We start from the raw sequence: 21,491 nt of genomic DNA on the forward strand, positions 1-21,491 counted from the left end.
ATGACCCCAATGATGCCTGCGATATTATGACCCCTTTTGTGCTGACTGTTAAGTGACTCGCTGCCGCCATTAATACAATACAATACAATACAATAGGTAGAGTTGGAAGGGACCTTGGAGGTCTTCTAGTCCAACCCCCTGCCTAGGCAGGAAACCCTATACCGTTTCAGACAAATGGCTATCCAACATCTTCTTAAAGACATCCAGTGTTGGGGCATTCACAACTTCCGGAGGCAACTTCTGTTCCACTGATTAATTGTTCTAACTGTCAGGAAGTTTCTCCTCAGTTCTAAGTTGCTTCTCTCCTTGATTAGTTTCCACCCATTGCTTCTTGTTCTACACTCAGGTGCCTTGGAGAATAATTTGACTCCCTCTTCTTTGTGGCAACCCCTGAGATAGTGGAATTCTGCCATCATTAGGAGAAAGCTGCAGTCGTTAAGCAGACCGATGCTGCAAAGCATCGTAAAAATGGAGTTGTGTGACCATCCTGATTTTATGACCTGGATGAGAAGTGAAACGTCTTCAAAAGAAAAAACCCAAGAAAATCCAGCTGCCTCTTGAAAAAGCACCTTTGGGACAACCATGACCTGGATGACCGAGAATCTCTTTAGACAGTCTCAGAGGCCGTTTCACACAACCGGGAATGGGGGAGCACCTTTTGTTCTCCATGGTTTTACCTGTTTGATAAAGGAGACCTCCTGCCCAGCCCAATAGCGCCCAAGAGTCCAGAGGTGAGCCTCTCTTCGGCCAGCAGACTCTGCCGGCCTTGCAGAGTGGTCAAGGCCCGGATGACCGATTCCATCAAGATGGGATCTTCCTGTTCGGTTTGGAGGAGGCAGAGCTGCAGAAGTTTGTGCCACCAAAGGAACAGCTTGGCTTCATCCTTGGCTGAGCTGGGCAGGGAAGCAACCCAAGAAAGACAACGTACAGTTAGAAACCCCCACCAGCTTTCCGGTATCCGCTGCCCGGCCTGGGGAAACGCCCCTTGCAAGAAGCCAATTGCAAAACTCAGGGAATGGATTGGCTAGAAACTTACTGTATTTTTCGGACTATAAAACGCACCGGTATATAAGACGCACCAAGATTTTGAAGAGGCAAGTAAGAAAAAAAAAGTTCTTGTCCTCCCCAGCCCCCCAGGAGCTCTCTGTTGCCTTCAGTAGGAATGGGGAAAGGCAAAAACGCCCCCATTTTTGCAGAAAACAGGCCATTTTTTGCAAAAAACAGGGGCATTTTTGCCTTCCCCCAGCCCTGCTGAAGCCAGCAGAGTGCTCCTGGGGGGCCGGGGAGGGGCCGTTTTTTGCAAAAATGGGATGCAAGGGCAGGGCTTTAGGAGGCCAAAAAATGGCTGCATTCGGTGTATAAGACACACCAACATTTCCATGCTCTTTTAGGGGGGGGGAGGTGCGTCTTATACTTCAAAAAATACGGTAATTATTTTGCCCCTTTCCATTTGGAAGTTGGAAGGGACAAGTCTAGTGGTTAAAGGCATCAGTCTATGAACCAGTTCTAGCCCTGTCTTAGGCACGAAAGCCTGATGAATGACTTTCAGCCAATCACTGAGAGAATTGGAGTACTGGTACAGCCTTAGGCATGTAAGCCGACTGGGTGATTTTAGGTCAAGCACCAGGAGACCGTGAGTTCTAGTCTTGCCTTAGGCATGGAAGCCAGCTGGGTGACTTTGGGCCAATCCCTCTCTCTCCGCCCAACCCACCTTACAGGGTTGTTGTTATAGGGAAAGTAGGATGAGGAGGGACTGTTAAATAAGTTTGCCACCTTGGTTTTTGTTAGTAAAAATAATAAAGGTGGGAGAGAGAGAAAGGGAAGAAGAGAAAGAGAGAGGAGATAGAGAGGGGGGGGAGGGGGAGAGACAGAGAATGAGAGGAAGATAGGAAACAGAGACATAAGGAGAGACAGAGAGGGAGAGGGAGGGAGGGAGAGAGAGAGAGAATGAGAGGGAGGTGGAGAGAGAGAGAGGGAGAGAGAGAGGGGGAGAGACGGAGATAGAGAATGAGAGGGAGAGAGAGAGATGACAGAGAGAGAGAGAAGGATATTTTGTTAGCATTTAGAACAGGGGTGTCAAACTCAGTTTCATTGAGGGCCACATCAGGTTTGTGTTTGAACTTGGTGAGGGGATGGGTGTGGCGAGCTCAACATCACTCATGTCGGGTATTGCGCCTATGGTATTGTTGTTGCCCACCAGCGGCCAGCAAAGCTGATGGCAGACTCAGGCAGTGAGGAAGTTGGGGAGGAACCTGGGCCAGTCCTGGAGACTGGGGAAGGCTCTGATGAGGGCTCTGCGTGGGAGGCAGAGAGGGGGCCAGAGCCGTATGCCAGTTATCAGCTGCCTTCAGAGTCAGACATCAGTGAGGCAGACGAACAGCTGGAGCCTGTTCCCAGTGTGCGCATGCACTGAGCTGCCAGGAAAAGGGAACAGCTAAAGAACAAGGGCTGACTCGGGAGTATAAAGCCACAGGTGGACAGTGAATGGCCCCTCCCATAGGGAATAAAGAGGAGCGAAAGGGAAGGGGAGTTTGCAGGAGGCAATTAGTTCAATTCATTAGGGTGAAGATCTGTTCTTGCCAAGGATTGTCTGATACAGAGAGGCGTTTAGAAGATATCAGCCTGGCAGCTCTCCAAGCCTGATAAAGGTCTGTAGTTGTGGAATCTCTTGAAAGACTGTTGGCCGGGACTTTGCTGGAGAGGAATTCCCTTTAAACTAAGTAAAAGGGGTTTTATTGGGACGAGGAGTCAGCTTTGTGCTTTTGGGAAGTCAAAACATGTGGCCCGAGCACTCTGCGGACAAAACGGGCTCCAGAGCTGCGTTTTTGCCGGCAGAAGCACCGCGGGCTGGTCTTTCACTGGTCCCAGGGTGGCCCCACGGGCCAGATCTAAGCACCCCATGGGCCGGATTCGGTCCCCGGGCCTTGAGTTTGACACCCCTGATTTAGAAGATTCAGTAGACAAGAACCCTGCCAGTTACGTGGAGGTTTAAATCCTACAGGGATCTACCTGGGAAACACCTGTTCCAACCACTTGCTTAGAGTTAAGAGCACCCTCATTTCGTTGCTTAGTGTCCGCTCAGCATTCAGCTGCTGCAGGGTGTAAACATACAGGGTTAGGTAGCCTCCCAAAGAAAGGGACTCTTGGAGGAAGTCTTCGGCTGTGAGTTCTGGAACCTGCAAGGCGGCCACGATCGGTCCCCAGCCCAAATCTTGGTTGAGAGGAGGGTCTTCATCCCCCAACAAAGAGGGGGAGATGGTGTGGAGGGAGAGAAGAGGAGGGGGAGAAAAGAAAAGAAAAGCTGTTAGGCTAACTCATCTAGGCAACGATGAATAGCATAGCAATCAATCAATCCATCCATCCGAATTGAGTTAGAAGGGACCTTGGAGGTCTCAAGCTCAAGCAGGAGACCCTATACCAGGGGTCACCAACCTTGCAGATCTCAGTGAACAGTAAATTCATAATTTTAAATCCCGCGGACCACTAATATGACCTGCCTAATGACCAGCTGGGTGGGCATGGCCAGGTGGTCATGTGACTGGGTGGGCGTGGCCAACTCAATGTCACTCACATCAAGGGGCACCTCGCCAGCCTCTACTCACCCCTCCCCTCCCAGCCACTCCTTGCCTCCTTGCCTGGACTCCTTAGGGCCCCAACAGGAAGCAGTTGTTGGAGCTAAGCAGCCACCAGGAGTTGGCAAAACAGCTGGCTCAGTTCAAATTGGATCAGGCTGAGAAGGAGGCTCAGCAGAAGCACCTCAGTGAGGACTACGAGCGTAGGCTTTCCAAACAGAGGGAAGATCTGCGGGAGTGCAAGGCCAGGTGTCAGCGTCTGGAGGCTCAGCGGGCTGAGATGGTCAGTCAGTTCCAGGCCATGATGCAGTCCCACTGGAACGAGGCCCTCTGGCTCTTCGCCACCAGCGGCTCTTCCCTCCAGCCTTCGCCCAAAGCCCCACACCAGGAGGCTGAAGCAGACCCCAAGTCACAACTTCTGCCCCACTCCGACCCACACAAAAAGACCCCGAAGGGGGAGACTCTCTGCAGCAACACAAGCGTTCATTGCACGTATCCGTCTCAGGGGCTGTAGTTTGACCACCCCTGATTTAGCGCAATATAAAAAATGCAAATAATTAGCATTTCCAGCTTCTCCCTGGGAGCAACTACACTTTGACAAGTGTATCAGAACTGATTGTGAGCTTTAAGGATGATGATTAATATCCGGAAAAATAAGACTGGTTCCGTAGAGAGAGAGAGAAAAGACCCAGCATGCAATTTGCGGGAAACGAAGCTGCGTCTCACCTTCGTTAAAGTAGGCGGTGACACAGGCCTCCATCGTCATGGCCATGTGTCTTACGGAGGCCAAACTCTGACAAGAGGCTCTTAAGAGGGGCATCACCCCTAAGCCACGCATTGTGCCATCAATCCAGCGGCAGAGGCACACCAGGAGGGATTCTGCCGAAGCGGCACTAGCGTTGTTAATCACCATCAGGGCTTCGGCAAAGAGGCTGGTTAAGGACACATTGCGAACCTGGACATCGGCATCTGCAAAGCAAAGTTGAAAAACAGTTGAGAACATATGGAACTTTATATACATACATACCTACGTACACACAAACACACACACCGTATATTTCGGACTATAAGATGCACCTTTTTGTCTCCCAAAAGGGGGTGAAAATGTCTGTGCGTCTTCTACTGCCGCAGCCCCGCCCACCAGCCGGCCATTTTTGGGGCTCTGCACACCGTTTTCAGGCCTTATTTTGGCCCATTTTTGAGGCTTTTTTCACGCTGTGGTTTTTTTCTGGAAAAAATGGCCTGAAAAAAACCTCAAAAACAGACCAGAAAAAAGCCTCGAAAATGGGCCAAAAAAAGCCTCAAAAACGGTGCAAAAAAGCCTTGAAAATGGGTACAAATAGCCTTGAAAGTGGCCTGGAAAAAGCCTCAAAAACTGGCCAAAAAGCCTTGAAAATGGGTAGAAAAAAGGCTGGAAAAGGGTTGAAAATGCGGCACGCGGAGGGCACAACCTTTTTTCAAACACACACATCTTTAACATATATAAGTATTCAATAGATAGTGTATTGTCTGGGTCATTTTACATTAATAATAATAATAATAATAATAATAATAATAATAATAATAATAAATAATTATTATTAATAATAATAATATATAGAAATTGCAGCTTCCTGCAATAACACCAGGGGAACTGCAAAAAACTGCGCTACTCAGAACATCATATATTTTAAGGTCCTTGGTTGATACCTGGGACGCTGGCAGCAAACCGTATCAACCATTAGCACTAGTCACTGGTATTTGTGAGGCATTTTTAAATGTTCAGTTGGCTGAGTTTCATGTCTAATGAATAAAGTATATAATAATATTCTTTACTTGTATATAATAATATTCTTCTAACTTCTAATTTTTATTTTTATTATCTAACCATTGGTAAAACAGATCCCAAGTTAAAAAAAATATTCTGTGACTTTTTTATCCTTCATCTTTAATGTTAACCTATCCATTTCTGCATAATCTAATATTTTTTAAATTATATTTTCATCTGAAGGAGTTTCCTTGTTTTTCCAATGTTGTGCAAATTTCTTTGGAATTGTTGGGAGATACCAGTCTGGATAGATTCTTAAGTCATCCAGGTCATGGCCATTTTTTTCTTTGAAGACATTTCGCTTCTCATCCAAGAAGCTTCTTCAGCTCTGACTGGATGGTGGGGAATGGGAGGATTTATTAAGCCTTGCAGACAGCTGGTCATCCTGTCCAACTCTCCTCCCCACTCAACTCAGGCGCGGTTTTCTCAGGACCCACCTGGGGGATTAAAGATGGCAATATCATCCAGCAGTTTTGAGAATTCCTGCTCCAGGTCTGCTGGAGAAATCGTCCTATTTTGTTCCAGAAGACCAAGGAAGCGGACAACCTGCCGAATGAACGCTTGGCACTTGAGGCTGGCATCCTAAAGAGAGGAGAAAGACAATGAAGGACATTCCCTCCCTCTGTCCTCACTCCTCCAACGGAATCTGGAGGGGAAGCAGGAAAGAAAGATCTTGCGGGAGGGAGGGAGACAGAGAGAGAGAGAAAGAAAGGGGGACGGGGGAAGGAGGAAGGAATGGGGGGGAGAGAAGGAAGAAAGAAAGACAGACAGACAGACAGACAGGGGAAAGGAAAAGAAGAGAAGAAAGAAGGGGGAAAGAAAGACAGAAATAAAGAAAAGAGAGAGAGAGACAAAAGAAAGAAGGAAGGACAGAAGGAAGGCAGGAAGGAAAGAGAGGGAGAGAGAAAGTAAGAGAGAGAAATTGAGGGAGGGAGGGAGAAAGAGAGAGGGGGAAGGAAGTGGAGGAGGGAAGAAAGAAAGAGAAAGAAGGAAAATAGAAAGTAAGAGAGAGATGAAAGAAAGAATGAAGGACAGAAGAAAGGAAGGCAGGAAGGGGGAGAGAGAGAGAGAGAGAGAAAGTAAGAGAGAAATTGAGGGAGGGAGAGAAAAGAGAGGAAAAGGAAGGAAGGGGAGAGGAAAGAAAAAAGGTAAGAGAGGGATAAAAGAAAGAATGAAGGAGAGAATGAAGGACAAAAGGATGGATGGATGGATGGATGGATGGATGGATGGATGGAAGGAAGGAAGGAAGGAAGGAAGGAAGGAAGGAAGGAAGGAAGGAAGGAAGGAATGCTTACATGGTGCCCGATGTCCAAAGAGGTGCTGAAGCCGGCAGACACCTTCAAGAGTTTCACCACCAGTTCAGTGGCCGGTTCCTTGGCCAGAAGCACGGAGGGAGGATAGTGGCTGTTGAAGTAACCCAGGATACTCCGATAGGAGACAATGTGGATGTGCTGCCAGGGAAGGGAGCTGGTCTGGCCCAGGAGGTTGAGCAGCGGAGATTGCTGGAGGGGAAGAGAAACGGGCGTTTCATTCAGGGCCCTTTCTCCCCACCCTGAAGGCAGCCTTCCTTCTTTAACAACCACAATTGAATTTCAATCAGGAATTTCAACCAGAGCCCTGGTGGCGCAGTGGTTAGAATGCAGCATTGCAGGCTAACTCTGCCCACAGCCTGGAGTTCGGTCCCGACAGTGCTCAATGTTGACTTCCATCCTTCCTAGGTTAGTAAAATGAGGACCTAAATAGTTGGGGACATAATGCTGATATTGTAAAGCACCCAGTGAGTGCTATAAAGCACCGTGGGGCAATATATAGGTCTGTCCTAGGGCTAATCTCCCTTCTGATGTTACAACTTCAACCCATCAGTCAGAATAGAGCTGGAAGGGACCTCGGAGGTCTTCCAGTCCAACCTGCTGCTCAAGCAGGAGGCCCTAGACCATTTCAAACAAGCAATTGTCCACAGTCTCTTCTTAAAGGCCTCCGATGACGATGGGTTTGGATCATGGAGACGGTGCAACAGTCATAAGAGTGAAAAACGTTTGTAAGTCACTTTTTTTCAGTCCTGTGGCAACTTCAAGCCACCGCTAACTGAACTGTTATAAGTCGAGGATCACCTGTATAACTTAAGGCCGTGATGGCGAACCTATGGCACGCATGCCACAGGTGTCATGCAGAGCCATTTGTCCGGGCACGCGAGGCATTGCCCTGTCAGCTGACCAGCACGCGCATGCGCGCTGGCCAGCTGACTTCAGCCTTCTTTTGAGGCCATTTTTCGCCCTCGGGAGGCTCCAGGAGCTTCCCTGAGGCCTCCGGAGTGCGAAAAACCGCCCCTACGGGCAAACCGGAAGTTCGGGAACATACTTCTTGTTTGCTCGTAGGGCCGGTTTTAGCCCTCCGGAGGCTTCAGGGAAGCTCCTGGAGCCTCCGGAGGGCCTCCAGGGGGACGGGGGAAGCTGTTTTCGCCCTCCCCGGGCTCCTATAAAGCCTCTGGAGCCTGGGGAGGGCGAAAAAAACACACCAAAAATGGGGGGAAGTGCTGGTCGTGTGCATAGCATTATGGGTGTGGCACACCCGTGCACAACCCCCCTGCGCTCCCCCCGCTTTTGGCACGTGAGCCACAAAAGGTTTGCCAGCACTGACTTAAGGAGTTCTGTTGTGGCCCGCCAGCTGCCAGCAGAGCTGGCGGCAAACTCAGATGATAAGGACGTTGGGTAGTAACCTGGGCCAGTTCTGAATCTGGGGAAGGCTCTGATGGATGCTCTGCGTCTGGTATTTCCCAGCCACTGGAGAGGCAGCTGCCTTTGGAGGCTGAGATGAGTGAAGAGGAAGAACAGCTGGGGCCTGTTCCAGATGTGCGTAGGTGCACAGCTATTAGAAGAGGTGAACAATGGAGAACAAGGAGTCAACTCAGGAAGCAAAGTACACGTGGATGCTGAATGGCCTCTCCCTGGCTGGGGAATAAATAGAAGGAAAGGGGAGTGGTGGTCGTAGGAGACAACAGTTCGTATTTCTGAAGATTTTGCTCATCATCTTTCATGCCTCAAAGACTGCTTGCCAGAACTTAATTTGCAGCCTTTCGGCTAGGAGCTCACAGCCTGGCAATTATCGCAAGGAACCAATAAGGTCTATTGCTGCAATTAACTCCTCGAAGGACTCTTGCCTGGACTTTTCTGTGTGTGAATGCCATTAATTCTTGTTTCTTGTTTCTGCTAAGGTTGGGTCAGAACAAGTTCATTGAAGACTCTATTTGGGATAAAGAGTTAACAGGCAGAAAGCCAAGGAGGGTGCAGAAAACAGTTGCATGATGCGAGGGCTTTTTCTGGATCGGATTCCTTACGGAAACGCAGTATGATACAGCGCACAAAAATGTCAATTACGGGAAAATCCTCCCTGCGGGGATGTTGGGCTTCCCTTTTTCTGAAATACAAACCCCGGCAGCTTAAATCCTCACTGCTTTTCTTCTAGCTTTTAAGTGTCATTAAGAAGGGACTGAAACCAATTCAGGGGAGATTACGGTATTGTCTAGCTACATGCGACGTTCCTCGGGATTAGAGACAGAATCCTTCTGAGCCACTGAGAGTTGTCGGCAGGAAAGCCCTCTTGGGTTCTGCCCTACTTGGAAACTTCCAAAGAGCTAAAATCTGTCTGAGTAGTGAAGCAAGGAAGTTTCTGGGCAAGGTCTGAGTTTGGTCCAACACAACTTCAAGGAGAGAAGCAACTTGGAAGTAAGGAGAACTTTCCTGACAGTGAGAACAATTCATCGGTGGAACAGAAATTGCCTCCGGAAGTTGTGAATGCCCCAACACTGGAAGTCTTTAAGAAGAGATTGGATAATCATTTGCCTGAAGTGATATAGGGTCTCCTGAACAGGGAGTTGGACTAGAAGACCTACAAGGTCCCTTCCAACTATTCTGTTCCCCCTTCTTCATTCTATTCTATTCTACTCTGATTTCTTATTCTATTTTCTATTCTATTCTATTCTATTCTCTTTTCTTCATTCTATTCTATTCTACTCTGATTTCTTATTCTATTTTCTATTCTATTCTATTCTATTCTCTTTTCTTCATTCTATTCTATTCTGATTTCTTATTTATTCTCTATTCTATTCTACTCTTCTCTACTCTCCTCTACGTTCTATTCTATTCTCATTTCTTATTCTATATTCTATTCTATTTTATTCTTTCTTATTCTATTCTATTCTCTATTCTATTCTGATTTCTTATTCTATTCTCTACTCTACTCTACTCTATAGAATAGAATAATTCTATTCTAGAAGACCTCTAAGGTCCCTTCCAACTCTGTTTTTCTATTCTATTCTATTCCATTCCACTCTATTTGTGACTTCTTCAAAGCCTAGCTTGACCCAGTATCAACTGCGATCCCCCCAAATCCAAGAAGATCAATGCAAATTGATGGTTTAACCAGGTTGTGGGAGTCTCCCAGTGATCTCATCCCTTGTCAAGTGATTTTTCTTTTTCAAACTGGAAGGAAGAAGGTTCTGTACCCCCTAACATCTGTTTAAACCAGGAAGCCCCGAGAGTTAGGACTCAAGCCCAGTTTATCTGACTGGCTTTGGGTGTGAAAAGAAGACTTGGTGAGCTTCCCATTTAGGCAGGTGATGGGGAGGTTTCAAACCAAGGGCTGTTCTTGGATCTGCATGAACAGGCTCTTCAATCCAAAGTAGATGGATCCAAGATGAAACAAACTCCGGAACAGATTGTAAATGTAATGGAATTTAATGTTTAATTAAGCACCACGATCAAGATTGTTCTTCTTATGTTTAATCTGCTCCCTACCAGAAAAAATAGAACATAGAATAACAGGGTTGGAAGGGGCCTTGGAGGTCTTCTAATCCAACTCCTTGGTCTGACCCAGCTCCCCAAACGAGACAAACCCTCTGAAGTTAAATCAATTATTCCTTTATTAGGAGTGCCAGCAACTCTGGCAAAAAGTTTCTCTCTCACTGCAGGCTAATTCCCTGTCTTGCAGGGAGACGAATAGTTGTCTGCCACATCTGTTGGCATCAAAAAAGCCAACACAGTTCTAGGCTGAATAAACAGAGGGATAGAAACAAGATCATGTGAAGTCTTAATTCTTTATAAGGCCTTGGTAAGGCCACACTTGGAATACAGCATCCAGGTTTGGTCTCCACGATGTAGAAAAGATGTGGAGACTCTAGAAAGAGTGCAGAGAACAGCAACAAAGATGACTAGGGGACTGAAGGCTAAAACATATAAAGAACGGTTGTAGGAACTGGGTATGTCTAGTTTAATGAAAAGAAGGACTAGGGGAGACATGATAGCAGTGTTTCAATATCTCAGGGGTTGCCACAAAGAAGAGGGAGTCAAACTATTCTCCAAAGCACCCAAGGGTAGAACAAGAAGCAATGGTTGGAACAAGTTGCCTCCAGAAGTTGTGAATGCTCCAACACTGGAAGCTTTTAGGAAGATGTTGGATAACCATTTGTCTGAAGCGGTGTAGGGTTTCCTGCCTAGGCAGGGGATTGGACTAGAAGACCTCCAAGGTTTCTTCCAACTCTGTTGTTCTATTCTATTCTATTAATCTCCGCCCCTGCCTTTTACCCCCAGAGCTAGGGTGGGACTTCGCTAGCAGCGGTGGCTCTTCCGTTCCAAGGACCGGCCCATAGATTTCCACTGCTCTCCTCTCCTCTGCCTTCTGCGCACCCATGCATCAGGCACTGGACCCAGCTGTTCCTCCTCTTCCTCATCAGCCATCTTCAGACTTGGGGGCTGTTGACTCTCCATCTGAGGGCTGATGGACGGCCCAGGTTCCACCTGTCTCTCTCTCTCTGCAAGCTCCATTCTCTCTTCCCCCTCAAAGCTCTCAGGTTGCCTTGATGCTGACTCTGACTCCCACGCCTCCTCCTGATCTGATTCCACTGCTGGAGGGGCTCAAGGCAAGAGACCCACATGCGCCCAAAAGCTTGGTAGAATAAACTTTTGATTCTGGTAACCGACTCAGATCGGATCCTACAACAATGTCCTGGGATATGTGTATTTCTCTTCTTTTGAGAAAAACATCTCTGCTACCAAGAAGATTCGATGGATGTGTCCTGGAAGCCACCAGGAGTCGAACACACATAGTAGGTAGGGGGGGGGGGGCTTATCCTTACCTCTTTGCTGATGAGCTCTTCCTCTTTGGCCAGCAGGATCACCATATAAAGCAGGCATACGATGAGGCTGTGGGTGTCCGGGGGAGGGGTGGGATCCCAGGCACCAGCCAGGACACTGACCCAGTTGACTTCACACAGCACTGAGCCCAGGAACAGGAAACAACTCTTGGGGCTGCCTCTTTCTACCTGGGACCAAAAAAAAGGAAAAAGGAAAAAGGGAGGGAGGGAGGGAGGGAGAGAGGGAGGAAGAGGTGAGAAAGGAAATGAAAGGAAAATAGGGAGGGGAAGGGAGGGAGGAAGAGGAGAGGGTGGAAAATAAGGAGGTAGGGAGGAAGGAAGGGAGGAAAAGAGGGAGGGGGAGGGGGGAAGAAAGAAAAAGAGGGAGGGAGGGAGAAAGGAAGGAAGGAAAAAAGAAAAAGAAAGGAAAATAGGGAGGGAGGAAAAGGAGGAGGGACGGAGTAAGGAAAGAAAAAGAAAGGGAAAAGGGAGGGAGGAAGAAGGAAGGAAAATAGGAAGGGAGGAGGGAGGAAGAAAGGAAATGAAAGGAAAATAGGGAGGGGAAGGGAGGGAGGAAGAGGAGAGGGAGGAAGATAAGGAGAGAGGGAGGGAGGGAGGAAAAGAGGGAGGGAGGGAGAAAGGAAGGAAAAAAGAAAAAGAAAGGAAAATAGGGAGGGAGGAAAAGGAGGACGGATGGAGGAAGGAAAGAAAAAGAAAGGAAAAAGGGAGGGAGGAAGAAGGAAGGAAAAGAGGGAGGGAGGAGGAAGGAAGAAAGAAAGGAAGGAAAAGAGGGAGGGAGGGAGGGAGGGAGGGAGGAAGGAAGGAAGGAAGGAAGGAAGGAAGGAAAAAAGAAAAAGAAAGGAAAATAGGTAGGGAGGAAGAAGAAAGGAAAATAGGAAGGGAGGAAGAAAGGAAGGAAGGAAAAGAGGGAGGGAGGGAGGGAGGGAGGAAGACCTTAAATATAATCATGGTTCCTCCCATCCCTGTTTTTATATTTGGCTCCTTCTTCCAATCACCCTTTTCCACAACCACCATTCTACCATCCTTGCTGTACTGTTTTTGTCCTATTCCATGAACTCCTCCCCTCCATCTTCCCCCACCAAGGAGATTTCAAAAGCCTCAGAGAATTTATCAAAGTGGGAATGAAGCTCGGATCTTAAGGGAGGCTTCCTTTCCTTCCTCCCCACCTCATCCCTTCTCTTCCTGCCTTGGGCTCACCAGCCATAAGCGATTACCTTAAAGAATTTCTCCATGAGGTGCTGATCCGGATGAACTTCCTTCCAGGGCAGGCGGCCCAATTCCGTGTGGAATATGTGCAGGATGTGCTCCGGCATTTTGGGTGCCGTGTACGACTCACAATAGTGCATCACAAGAAGCCAAAGGATTCCGGGGTCGCTTGGCAGCACCTTATCTACGACAATTTTTTAAAAAGAGAACGAATAGAAACGGCCAGGGGTGAGATTCAACCCGCTTCGGACCGGTTCGCCCAAACCGTTTGTTCCGACGATCCGTTGGTCGCGGAAGCGCGCAATCACCGAACCGGTTGTTAAACCGGTAGGATCCCACCACTGGAAACAGAGCAGCCTTCAGAAATCTAAAGGCATGGCAAAATCACAAGGAATTTTCTTTTCTTTCTTACTGTAGTTTTCGGAGTATAAAACGCACCAAGGTTTTGAAGAGGCAAATTTAAAAAAAAAAGTTTTTGCACTCTGCAGACCTCACAAAAACAGGCCTGTTTTTTTTTTAAAGGGCATGAATAGACTTCAGGAGGCTTGTAGAGTGCTCCTGGGAGGTCGTCCCCCCCCCCAAAAATGAGTAAAAAATGGCTGTTTTTTGTGAAAACAGGCCGGGTTTTGGTCAAAAAAAGAGCATGCATGGCCTTTAGGAGCCTTGCAGAGAAAAACGGTCGGTTTTTCGCTCATTTCTGCCCAGAAGCACCCTGCAAAGCTCCTAAAGGCTATGCACGGCCATTTTGGTGAAGGGGGCAGGGTTTCAGGAGGCAAAAAAATGCTGTATTCAGTGTATAAGATGTTCCCATATTTTCAGCTTCTTTTTTGAGGGAAAAGGGTGTGTCTTATACTCCAAAAAATACAGTATATATTGAGGAAGGGAAACTTAAGAGATTGCAGGAGTCAGGAAACCCAGAACGATAACACTTTTTCAAAGGACTTCGACAGTCGGAAATGTTCAGAGTCGTAGTCCTACTACTTAACAGAATAACGGAATAACAGAGTTGGAAGGGACCTTGGAGGTCTTCTAGTCCAACCGCCTGCTCAGGCAGGAAACCCAATGCAATTTCAGACAAATGGCTGTCCAATTTCTTCTTAAAAACCTCCAGTGATGGAGCATTCGCACCTTCTGGAGGTAAGTCTGTCTTTCCACTGATTAATTGTGCTCACTGTCAGGAAATTTCTCCTTAGTTCCAGCTTCTCTCCTTGGCTAGTGTCCACCCATTGCTTCTTGTTCTACCCTCATGTGCCTTGGAGAATAGTTTGACTCCCTCTTCTTTGTGGCAACCCCTGAGATATTGGAACACTGCTATCATGTCTCCCCTAGTCCTTCTTTCTATTAAACTAGACACACCCAGTTCCTGCAACCGTTCTTCATAGGTTTTAGCCTCCAGTCCCCTAATCATCCTAGCTGCTCTTCTCTGCACTCTTTTTAGAGTCTCAGCATCTTTTTTATATTGTGGTGACCAAAACTGGATGCAGTATTCCAAGTGTGGACTTACCACGGCCTTATAAAGTGGTACTATTTATTTTATTTATTTATTTATTAAATTTGTTAGCCGCTCCCTCTCCACAAAGGGACTCGGGGCGGCGTACAATAAATAAAAACACATATTATAAAATTGCACATTGTACGGAGGAGGTATAAAACACAATACAATCATTATAATAACATAGAAATATTAAAATAAGTTAAATTAAAACCCCAATGGAAATTACAAGTTTAAAAATTGCCAGGGGGAATAAAATGGAGCTATGGTTGAGCCAGGCCTGCTAGTTGAAAAAGGTGGGTCTTGAGTTTTGAACGGAAGGAGCGGAGGTCGGTGGTAATCCTAATATCCGGGGGGAGGTCATTCCAAAGGGCTGGGCCCATCACAGAGAAGGCCCTGCTCCTGGGCGCCACCCTCTGGCACTGCTTAGTGGTCGACACCCGGAGGAGTCCCTCTCTGTGAGAACGAATTGGTCGTAGGGATGTGTGGGGCAGGATGCGATCCCACAGGTAGCTAGGTCCTGTGCCATGGAGCGCTTTGAAGATGGTAATCAAAACCTTGAAACGCACCCGATAGACCACAGGGAGCCAGTGCAGCTCGCTCAGCAGAGGTGTTACGTGGGAGTATCTCATACTAACAATTCACGTGACGAATCTATCTGTCTGTTAAGGCAGTCTAGGGCTGGGTTGGCTTTTTTGGTGCCAGCTTCCAGTTTGAGAAGGCTAAATTACAGGCGAGAACTGATAGAAAAGTACATTTGTAGCTCAGGGTTGAAATGAAGGGGTCCCTCGGTGCTCTTTGAGCTTGGTGGTTTTCTTACAGATGTTTCATTACCCAACTAGGTAACATCACCAGTGCCAGAAGGAAGTGGGGTTTATGGCATGCAGGAGGAGAAAGGGAGGAGGAGGAGGATTGTGGGGTCCTTTGTTGCTCTCTGAGCTTGATTGCTTTCTTGCAGACATTTCATCACCAAACTAGGTAACACCATCAGAGCTAAGACTCGCTAGCACTGATGATATTACCTAGTTTGGTAATGAAAAGTCTAAGGAAACAATCAAGCATAGAGAGTAACAAGGACTTCGTACGGGGGATAATTGTTTTTTAGAGGAGGAATGAGTCCATATCTGTGACCTAAGGAGCCACCTTATAAGGGTCCAAACCCTTGAAGCCACTGAGATGCCAGTGCTCGATCTTCCTACCTTTAAAACCTTTGTGTAAAACGGCTATGCTGGATGCAAACAATTCCACCATAGTTGAAGCAATGGAGGAGTCACTTTCCAGCCATGGGTAGCAGCGCTGTTTGCTAGAGAGAGAGAGAGAGAGAGGGATTAGAGAGATATTGAGAGAAGGGGGGCGAGAGGGAGGGAGGGAGGGAGGGAGGGAGGGAAAGAAAGAAAGAAAGAAAGAAAGAAAGAAAGAAAGAAAGAAAGAAAGAAAGAAAGAAAAGAGGGAGAGAAGAGAGAAATATATTGAGAGGGGGGAGGGAGAGAGGGAAATAAAAGAAAGAGAGGAGAAAGAGAAGAGAAGAAAGAGAAAATTGAAAAAGAAGAGGAGGAGGGAGGGGGAGGGAAAGAAAGAGAGAGATATATATTGAGAGAGGGAGGGAGGGAAAAAAGAAAGAGAGAGAGAGAGAGAGAGAGAAGAGAGGGAGAGAAGAGAGAAGAGAGGGAGAGAAGAGAGAGAGGGAGGGAGGGAAAGAAAGAAAGAGAGAGGGAGAAGAGAGGGGGAAGGGAGGGAGGGGGAAAGAAAGGAAGAAAGACAGAAAGGAAGGAAGGAAGGAAGAAAGAAAGAAAGAAAGAAAAGAGGGAGAGAAGAGAGAAATATATTGAGAGGGGGAGGAAGAGAGGGAAATAAAAGAAAGAGAGGAGAAAGAGAAGAGAAGAAAGAGAAGATTGAAAAAGAAGAGGAGGAGGGAGGGGGAGGGAAAGAGAGAGAGATATATTGAGAAAGGGAGGGAGGGAAAAAGAAAGAGAGAGAGAGAGAAGAGAGGGAGAGAGGAGAGAAGAAAGGGAGAGAAGAGAGAGAGGGAGGGAGGGAAAGAAAGAAAGAGAAGAAGAGAGGGGGAAGAGAGGGAGGAGGAAAGAAAGAAAGAAAGAAAGAAAGAAAGAAAGAAAGAAAGAAAGGAGAGAGAGAGAAAAGAGAAAGAGAAGAGGGGGAAGGAAGGAGGAAGGAAAGAAAGAAAGAAAGAAAGAAAGAAAGAAAGAAAGAAAGAAAGAAAGAAAGAATAGGTGGAGAGGAGAGAGAAAAGAGAAAGAGAAGAGAGGAGAGAGGGAAGAGGGGGAGGGAAAGAAAGAAAGAGAGAGAGAGGAGAGAGGAGAGAGAAAAGAGAGAGAGGAGAGAAGAGGAAGGGAAAGAGAGAGAGAGAAGAAAGGGGGGGAGGGGGGAAAGAACCAAAGACCATGCTTAGAATTTCCCAGGGGTCCACCATCCCCCAGATAGGAGGAGATCCCAGGTCAATTCTATTTTCTTTAACCTCGTAACCAGCTTCCCACTTACCTTGTCTCTTCCCCCTCTAAAACCTCCAGCCATGGCTTGAAGAGCTGAATGGTAGCTAAGAACAGAGAATGCAAAGCTGAAAAGAAGAGAGAAAGAGAGACTTCTAGTGAATTGCTTCCAAATACACATATCCAACTTTTTTAAGGAATTCAAAAGGGGCAGCGCAGAAGATGGAAACTGTTCTTAGCTTTCTCTGTTTCCCACTCGCCCAAAATAAAAGTGTGTCTTCTTTTCATGAGAGTAAACATGAGTTGAGACAAGGCTTACTCTACCATTAGGCAGAATACATGACCTGCATTGTTTTTATACGTATAATTGTTTTGATACCTCTATATATATTTTTTTACTACACTGTAAGCCAGCCAGAGCCCCTTCGAACATCGTGAATCTGTGAGCCAGAGCAGCCCGAGATCAAGGGGGCAGCTTTGTTGGCTTTGTAGAAATGTGGGGAGGAGCAGGCTGAGGCACCCCAGGGCCCCTCAGGAGTGGGACAGCTTGTTAGCAAGGAGGAATGATCGAGAGAGGACAAGAAATGGACATGAGGAGTGATGGAGCTCAGGCAAAGAGCAAGAACCACTCCCTCCTGATCCCCGGGCACGGAGAGTGGAGAGAAGATGGGAAGAACGCAGGCCGACCTGACAACTCAGGAGGAGAGTGCCCCGTCCCTCTTCATAAGGCACACCTGGGGACCAAGATTTAAGGAAACACTGTGGGAGAGGGGCATTTGACAGGAACAACGCTGAATTTGTAGAGTTTTGTGTGCTGTTGCGGACATCTGGAGTTTGCAGGACTGCTTGCTTCTTCCTTGCTTCGTGGACTCATTGTTTGTTCCTTGTTTCATGGAGTACTTTTCATGTTTATTTACTGGACTGTGCCCAGCCAGAGGCTAATGTGTGCTTGCACGCGCACTATGCTCTGGGAATTGCCAAGAACATGGGCCCGTTTGAGGGGAAATTTGGAGCATTAAAGGGGAGTTTGAACTCTCAGCTGGCTGTGTGACCTTCGGGCAGTGGTGGGTTGTAGGCGGTACGCCCCGGCACGGGTGTACCGGTGCCTGCCGGGAGCACCGGGTACCATTCCGGTACAGTGCTCCCGAGGGCCCGCCCGCCCTCCTTACCCGTATGTGAGCTCTTTGGGGCTTCCGCACATGGAGAGTACGGCGCCTGCGCAACGCTCCGCCGAGCAGCTGGAGAGTCACGGAGGCATCACGGAGCGCCGCGGGAGGTAAGGATGCATGCGCGTGCTGCGCAAGTTCATGTGGTGGACACCGGGCCCCGTTGCACCGTACCGGTTGCACCGGGATCCGGAACCCACCACTGCCTTCGTGCCTTGCCCCAGGACATCACAAGCGAGACAGGGAGCATATAAACTCAATAAACAAACACATACAAGAAACAGACACAATAAATCTGGAACCCAAAGTTTTGTCCGATTCTTGGGACTCCTGGCCGAGGTTCAGGTTTTACAAGATTCAATGAAGTGTGACAATGATCAGCACCAAACTTCATTACCTTCAAATACCCTGTTGCTGCCTACAGGCTCCCGGGATAAAGTGTCCATTCTTGAGTCGATTAGACGGTGGATCAGATACTGCATGAGGCGTCGGACATGAGCGACGTAAGGGGCCCACTTGGAAAATAATCCAAAACTTCGATAGTCTTGAGAAGACAGCCGGAGCTTGAGGAAGTAGTCAGAAATCCACTCTATGGTCTCCGTGACCTGCAAAGAAAAGAAGGAAGAAATTCAGGAAGAAATTACCTGCTGGTTACATCTCCAAATCCATTCCCAACTCATTGGGGACTGACTTACGTGGCTTATGCTGGTAGCCTTCGACTTACAACAGTTTGCTTAGTGACTGTTTGAAGTAACAAGTCATATTGTAAAATATATTGATTCATGAGAATAAAGTAAATGTTCTATATGTTAATATCTCTAGGCCATGACCCCTCGCATCCTGGACATATATCGTTTCACCTTCTACCCTCAAAATGACGTTATATAGGGCCTTGAACACAACTAGACACAAGGTCAGTGTTTCCCCCCATGCCATCACTCTGCTAAATAACCAATTCCCACAACACTGTCAAAGTATTTACTAAGACTGTATTGCTATTATTCTTCTCATCCTTCCTATTACTTATCTCCTTATCTTCTTATGACTACAACTTTGTTGCTTGTATCTTTACCATTTATATTGTTTTATTGAGTTTCCTAGTACAATTTGTGTTGATTGCTTATTGGATACAGGTGATCCTCGATTTAACGGCCACAACGGAGCCCAACGTTTCTGTTGCTAAGTGAAACAGTGAAGTGAGCTTTGCCCTGTTTTAAAACCCTTCTTGCCACCATTGCTAAGTGAATCACTGCAGTTGTTAAGTTAATCCTATGGTTGTTAAGTGAATTTGACTTCCCTATTGACCTGACTTGTCAGAAGGTCGCAAAAGGGGATCGTGTGACTCTGGGACCCTGCCACCGTCATAAACATGAGCCAATTGCCAAGCATCTGACTTTTTATCACGGGAATACGGCATCCAGTTTTGGTCACCACGATGTAAAAAAGATGTGGAGACTCTAGAAAGAGTGCAGAGAAGAGCAACAAAGATGATTAGGGGATTGGAGACTAAAACATATGAAGAACGGTTGCAGGAACTGGGTATGTTTAGCTTAAGAGAAAGAAGGATTAGGGGAGACATGATAGTAGTCTTCCGATATCTCAGGGGTTGCCACAAAGAAGAAGGTGTCAAACTATTCTCCAAAGCACCTGAGGGCAGAACAAGAAGCAATGGGTGGAAACTAATCAAGGAGAGAAGCAACTTAGAACTGAGGAGAAATTTCCTGACAGTGAGAACAATTAATCAGTGGAACAGCTTGCCTCCAGAAGTTGTGAATGCCCCAACACTGGAAGTCTTTAAGAAGATGTTGGATAGCTATTTGTCTGAAGTGGTGTACGGTTTGCTGCCTAGGCAGGGGGTTGGACTAGAAGACCTTCCAACTCTGCTATTGTATAACGGTCGTAAGTATTGAAAACAGTCATAAATATTTTTTTTCACTGCGAGTGTAACTTTGAACGGTCACTAAACGAACTCTTATAAGTCGAGGCGTATCTGTAGTTGACTTATGACCTGTTTTATAACCCCTGGCTGGACTTTCACAACTTTTTTTCCCTATTTGCCATTGAATTCCAGACTGCCTAAGGCAGGGGTGTGTGAAATTCAAGGCATGTGGGCCGGATCCAGCGCACAGGGTGCTTAGATCTGGACCGTGGGGCTGCCCTGGAAACCAAAGGACCGGCTCATGGTGCCTCTGCCAGCTCTGTTTTTGCTATCAGAGGGCTATCAAAACAAACTGAAAATAAAACAAAAGGAGAAATGTTTCCCCTTTGGCATTTGAGCATGCAAGAAGGGACAGGAAAAGGGAAAGTGGAAAGAAAAAGAAGGAAAGAGGGGGAGAGAGAAAGGAAGGAAAAAGAAGAAAAGAGGGGAAGGAGGAAGAAAGGAGAATGAAGAGGGAAAAGGAAGGAAGGAAGGAAGGAAGGAAGGAAGGAAGGTTATAATGAGAGTGAGGGAGGAAAGTCCTCCTTTAGCACTTTGCCACACCCTGGCGTCCCCGACATGAGTGACATTTAGCTGGCCATGTCCACACACACACACACACCCTGAGGTCAAACACAACCCTGATGCGGCCCGCAATGAAATCGAGTTGGACACCCCTGGTCTAAGGTGGTCCTTAGCATTGTAACAGAACCAGTGCACCTGGATTGCTCACCTGTTCAGGTGATAGCATTGGCTCCATTGAAGGCTGCAGTGGGATGCTTGAGTTAGCCATCGCTTTCCTACCGTTTTCTTTTGCAACGGAGGACGTAGGGCAGCCCAAAGCTTTAAGAGGGGCTTTCCAACAGTCAGGGCTCAGGAGATGATCTGAAGAACCTGGGCAGAAAATTCAAACCAAAAATTAAAATTTCACACTGTTTCAATGTATTAACAGCTCTCTGCTGTTCTGTAAAGCCCGAAGGAGATCACGTGACCACACACAGACACCGGAGGACACGGCAACCGTCGTAAACATGAGTCAGTTGCCAAGGGTCTGAATTTTGACCGTGGGGATGCTGTAAACGGTCATAAGAGTAAAAAAATGGTCATAGGTCAGTTTTTCTCAGTGCCGTTGTAACTTTGAACGGTCACTGAATGAACTGGTGTAAGTCGAGGACTACCTGTACTTAAAGCACGTTATTGTAGGCTCCGTCTGCCCATGGTCAGGAGTTCGATCCTGATGGGACTCAAGGTTGACTCAGCCTTCCATCCATCTGAGGTCAATAAAATAAGGACCCAATTTGTTGGGGGCAATAGGCTGACTCTGTAAACCGCTTAGAGAGGGCTATAAAAGCACTATGGAGCAGTAAATAAGTGTAAGTGCTATTGGTCTTCCTTCCTTCCTTCCTCCCTTCCTTCCTTGCTCCCTCAATTTTATTAATAAGGCAACTTTCAAAATATATTAACAGCGCACTTCTATTCTATAGAGAGATCTCTGTTGTATGAATACCTGCAATTAAAGGAATGAGGAGTAAGAACGGAGTGAGCCCCTTAAGAATCCAATTTCCTCAGAAACTTTCTTTCCACTCCATATTAAGGAGCACAGGTTTCTAGTCCTTTAAGTTGTGAGATGTGCTTGAAAGCCAATGACAGGTAGCCCTCAACTTACAACCACAACTGAGCCAAAAAATATACGTTGTCCAGCGAGACAGTTGCTAAGCCAACTTTGCCCTATTTTAAG

The 21,491-nt window shown here is 47.0% G+C and overlaps 1 protein-coding gene across 1 annotated transcript in view; it reads right to left on the minus strand.

Annotated features, from left to right (window-relative positions):
• EPG5 (ectopic P-granules 5 autophagy tethering factor) overlaps positions 1–21,491 on the minus strand; it is a 106,780-nt gene that overhangs the window by 7,179 nt on the left and 78,110 nt on the right. Inside the window, exons 32-42 of the mRNA XM_081942576.1 lie at positions 20,487–20,647; positions 18,233–18,440; positions 16,722–16,797; positions 15,425–15,528; positions 12,742–12,917; positions 11,510–11,695; positions 6,675–6,881; positions 5,817–5,961; positions 4,299–4,541; positions 3,010–3,229; positions 678–893 (exon numbers count right to left, since the gene is read on the minus strand). Of these exons, the coding sequence (XP_081798702.1) occupies positions 678–893; positions 3,010–3,229; positions 4,299–4,541; positions 5,817–5,961; positions 6,675–6,881; positions 11,510–11,695; positions 12,742–12,917; positions 15,425–15,528; positions 16,722–16,797; positions 18,233–18,440; positions 20,487–20,647 (1,942 nt within the window). The remainder of the gene's footprint in view (positions 1–677; positions 894–3,009; positions 3,230–4,298; positions 4,542–5,816; positions 5,962–6,674; positions 6,882–11,509; positions 11,696–12,741; positions 12,918–15,424; positions 15,529–16,721; positions 16,798–18,232; positions 18,441–20,486; positions 20,648–21,491) is intronic.

Source organism: Natrix helvetica (assembly GCF_964273705.1).
Source record: "Natrix helvetica genome assembly, chromosome: 2".
NCBI lineage: Eukaryota > Metazoa > Chordata > Lepidosauria > Squamata > Natricidae > Natrix > Natrix helvetica.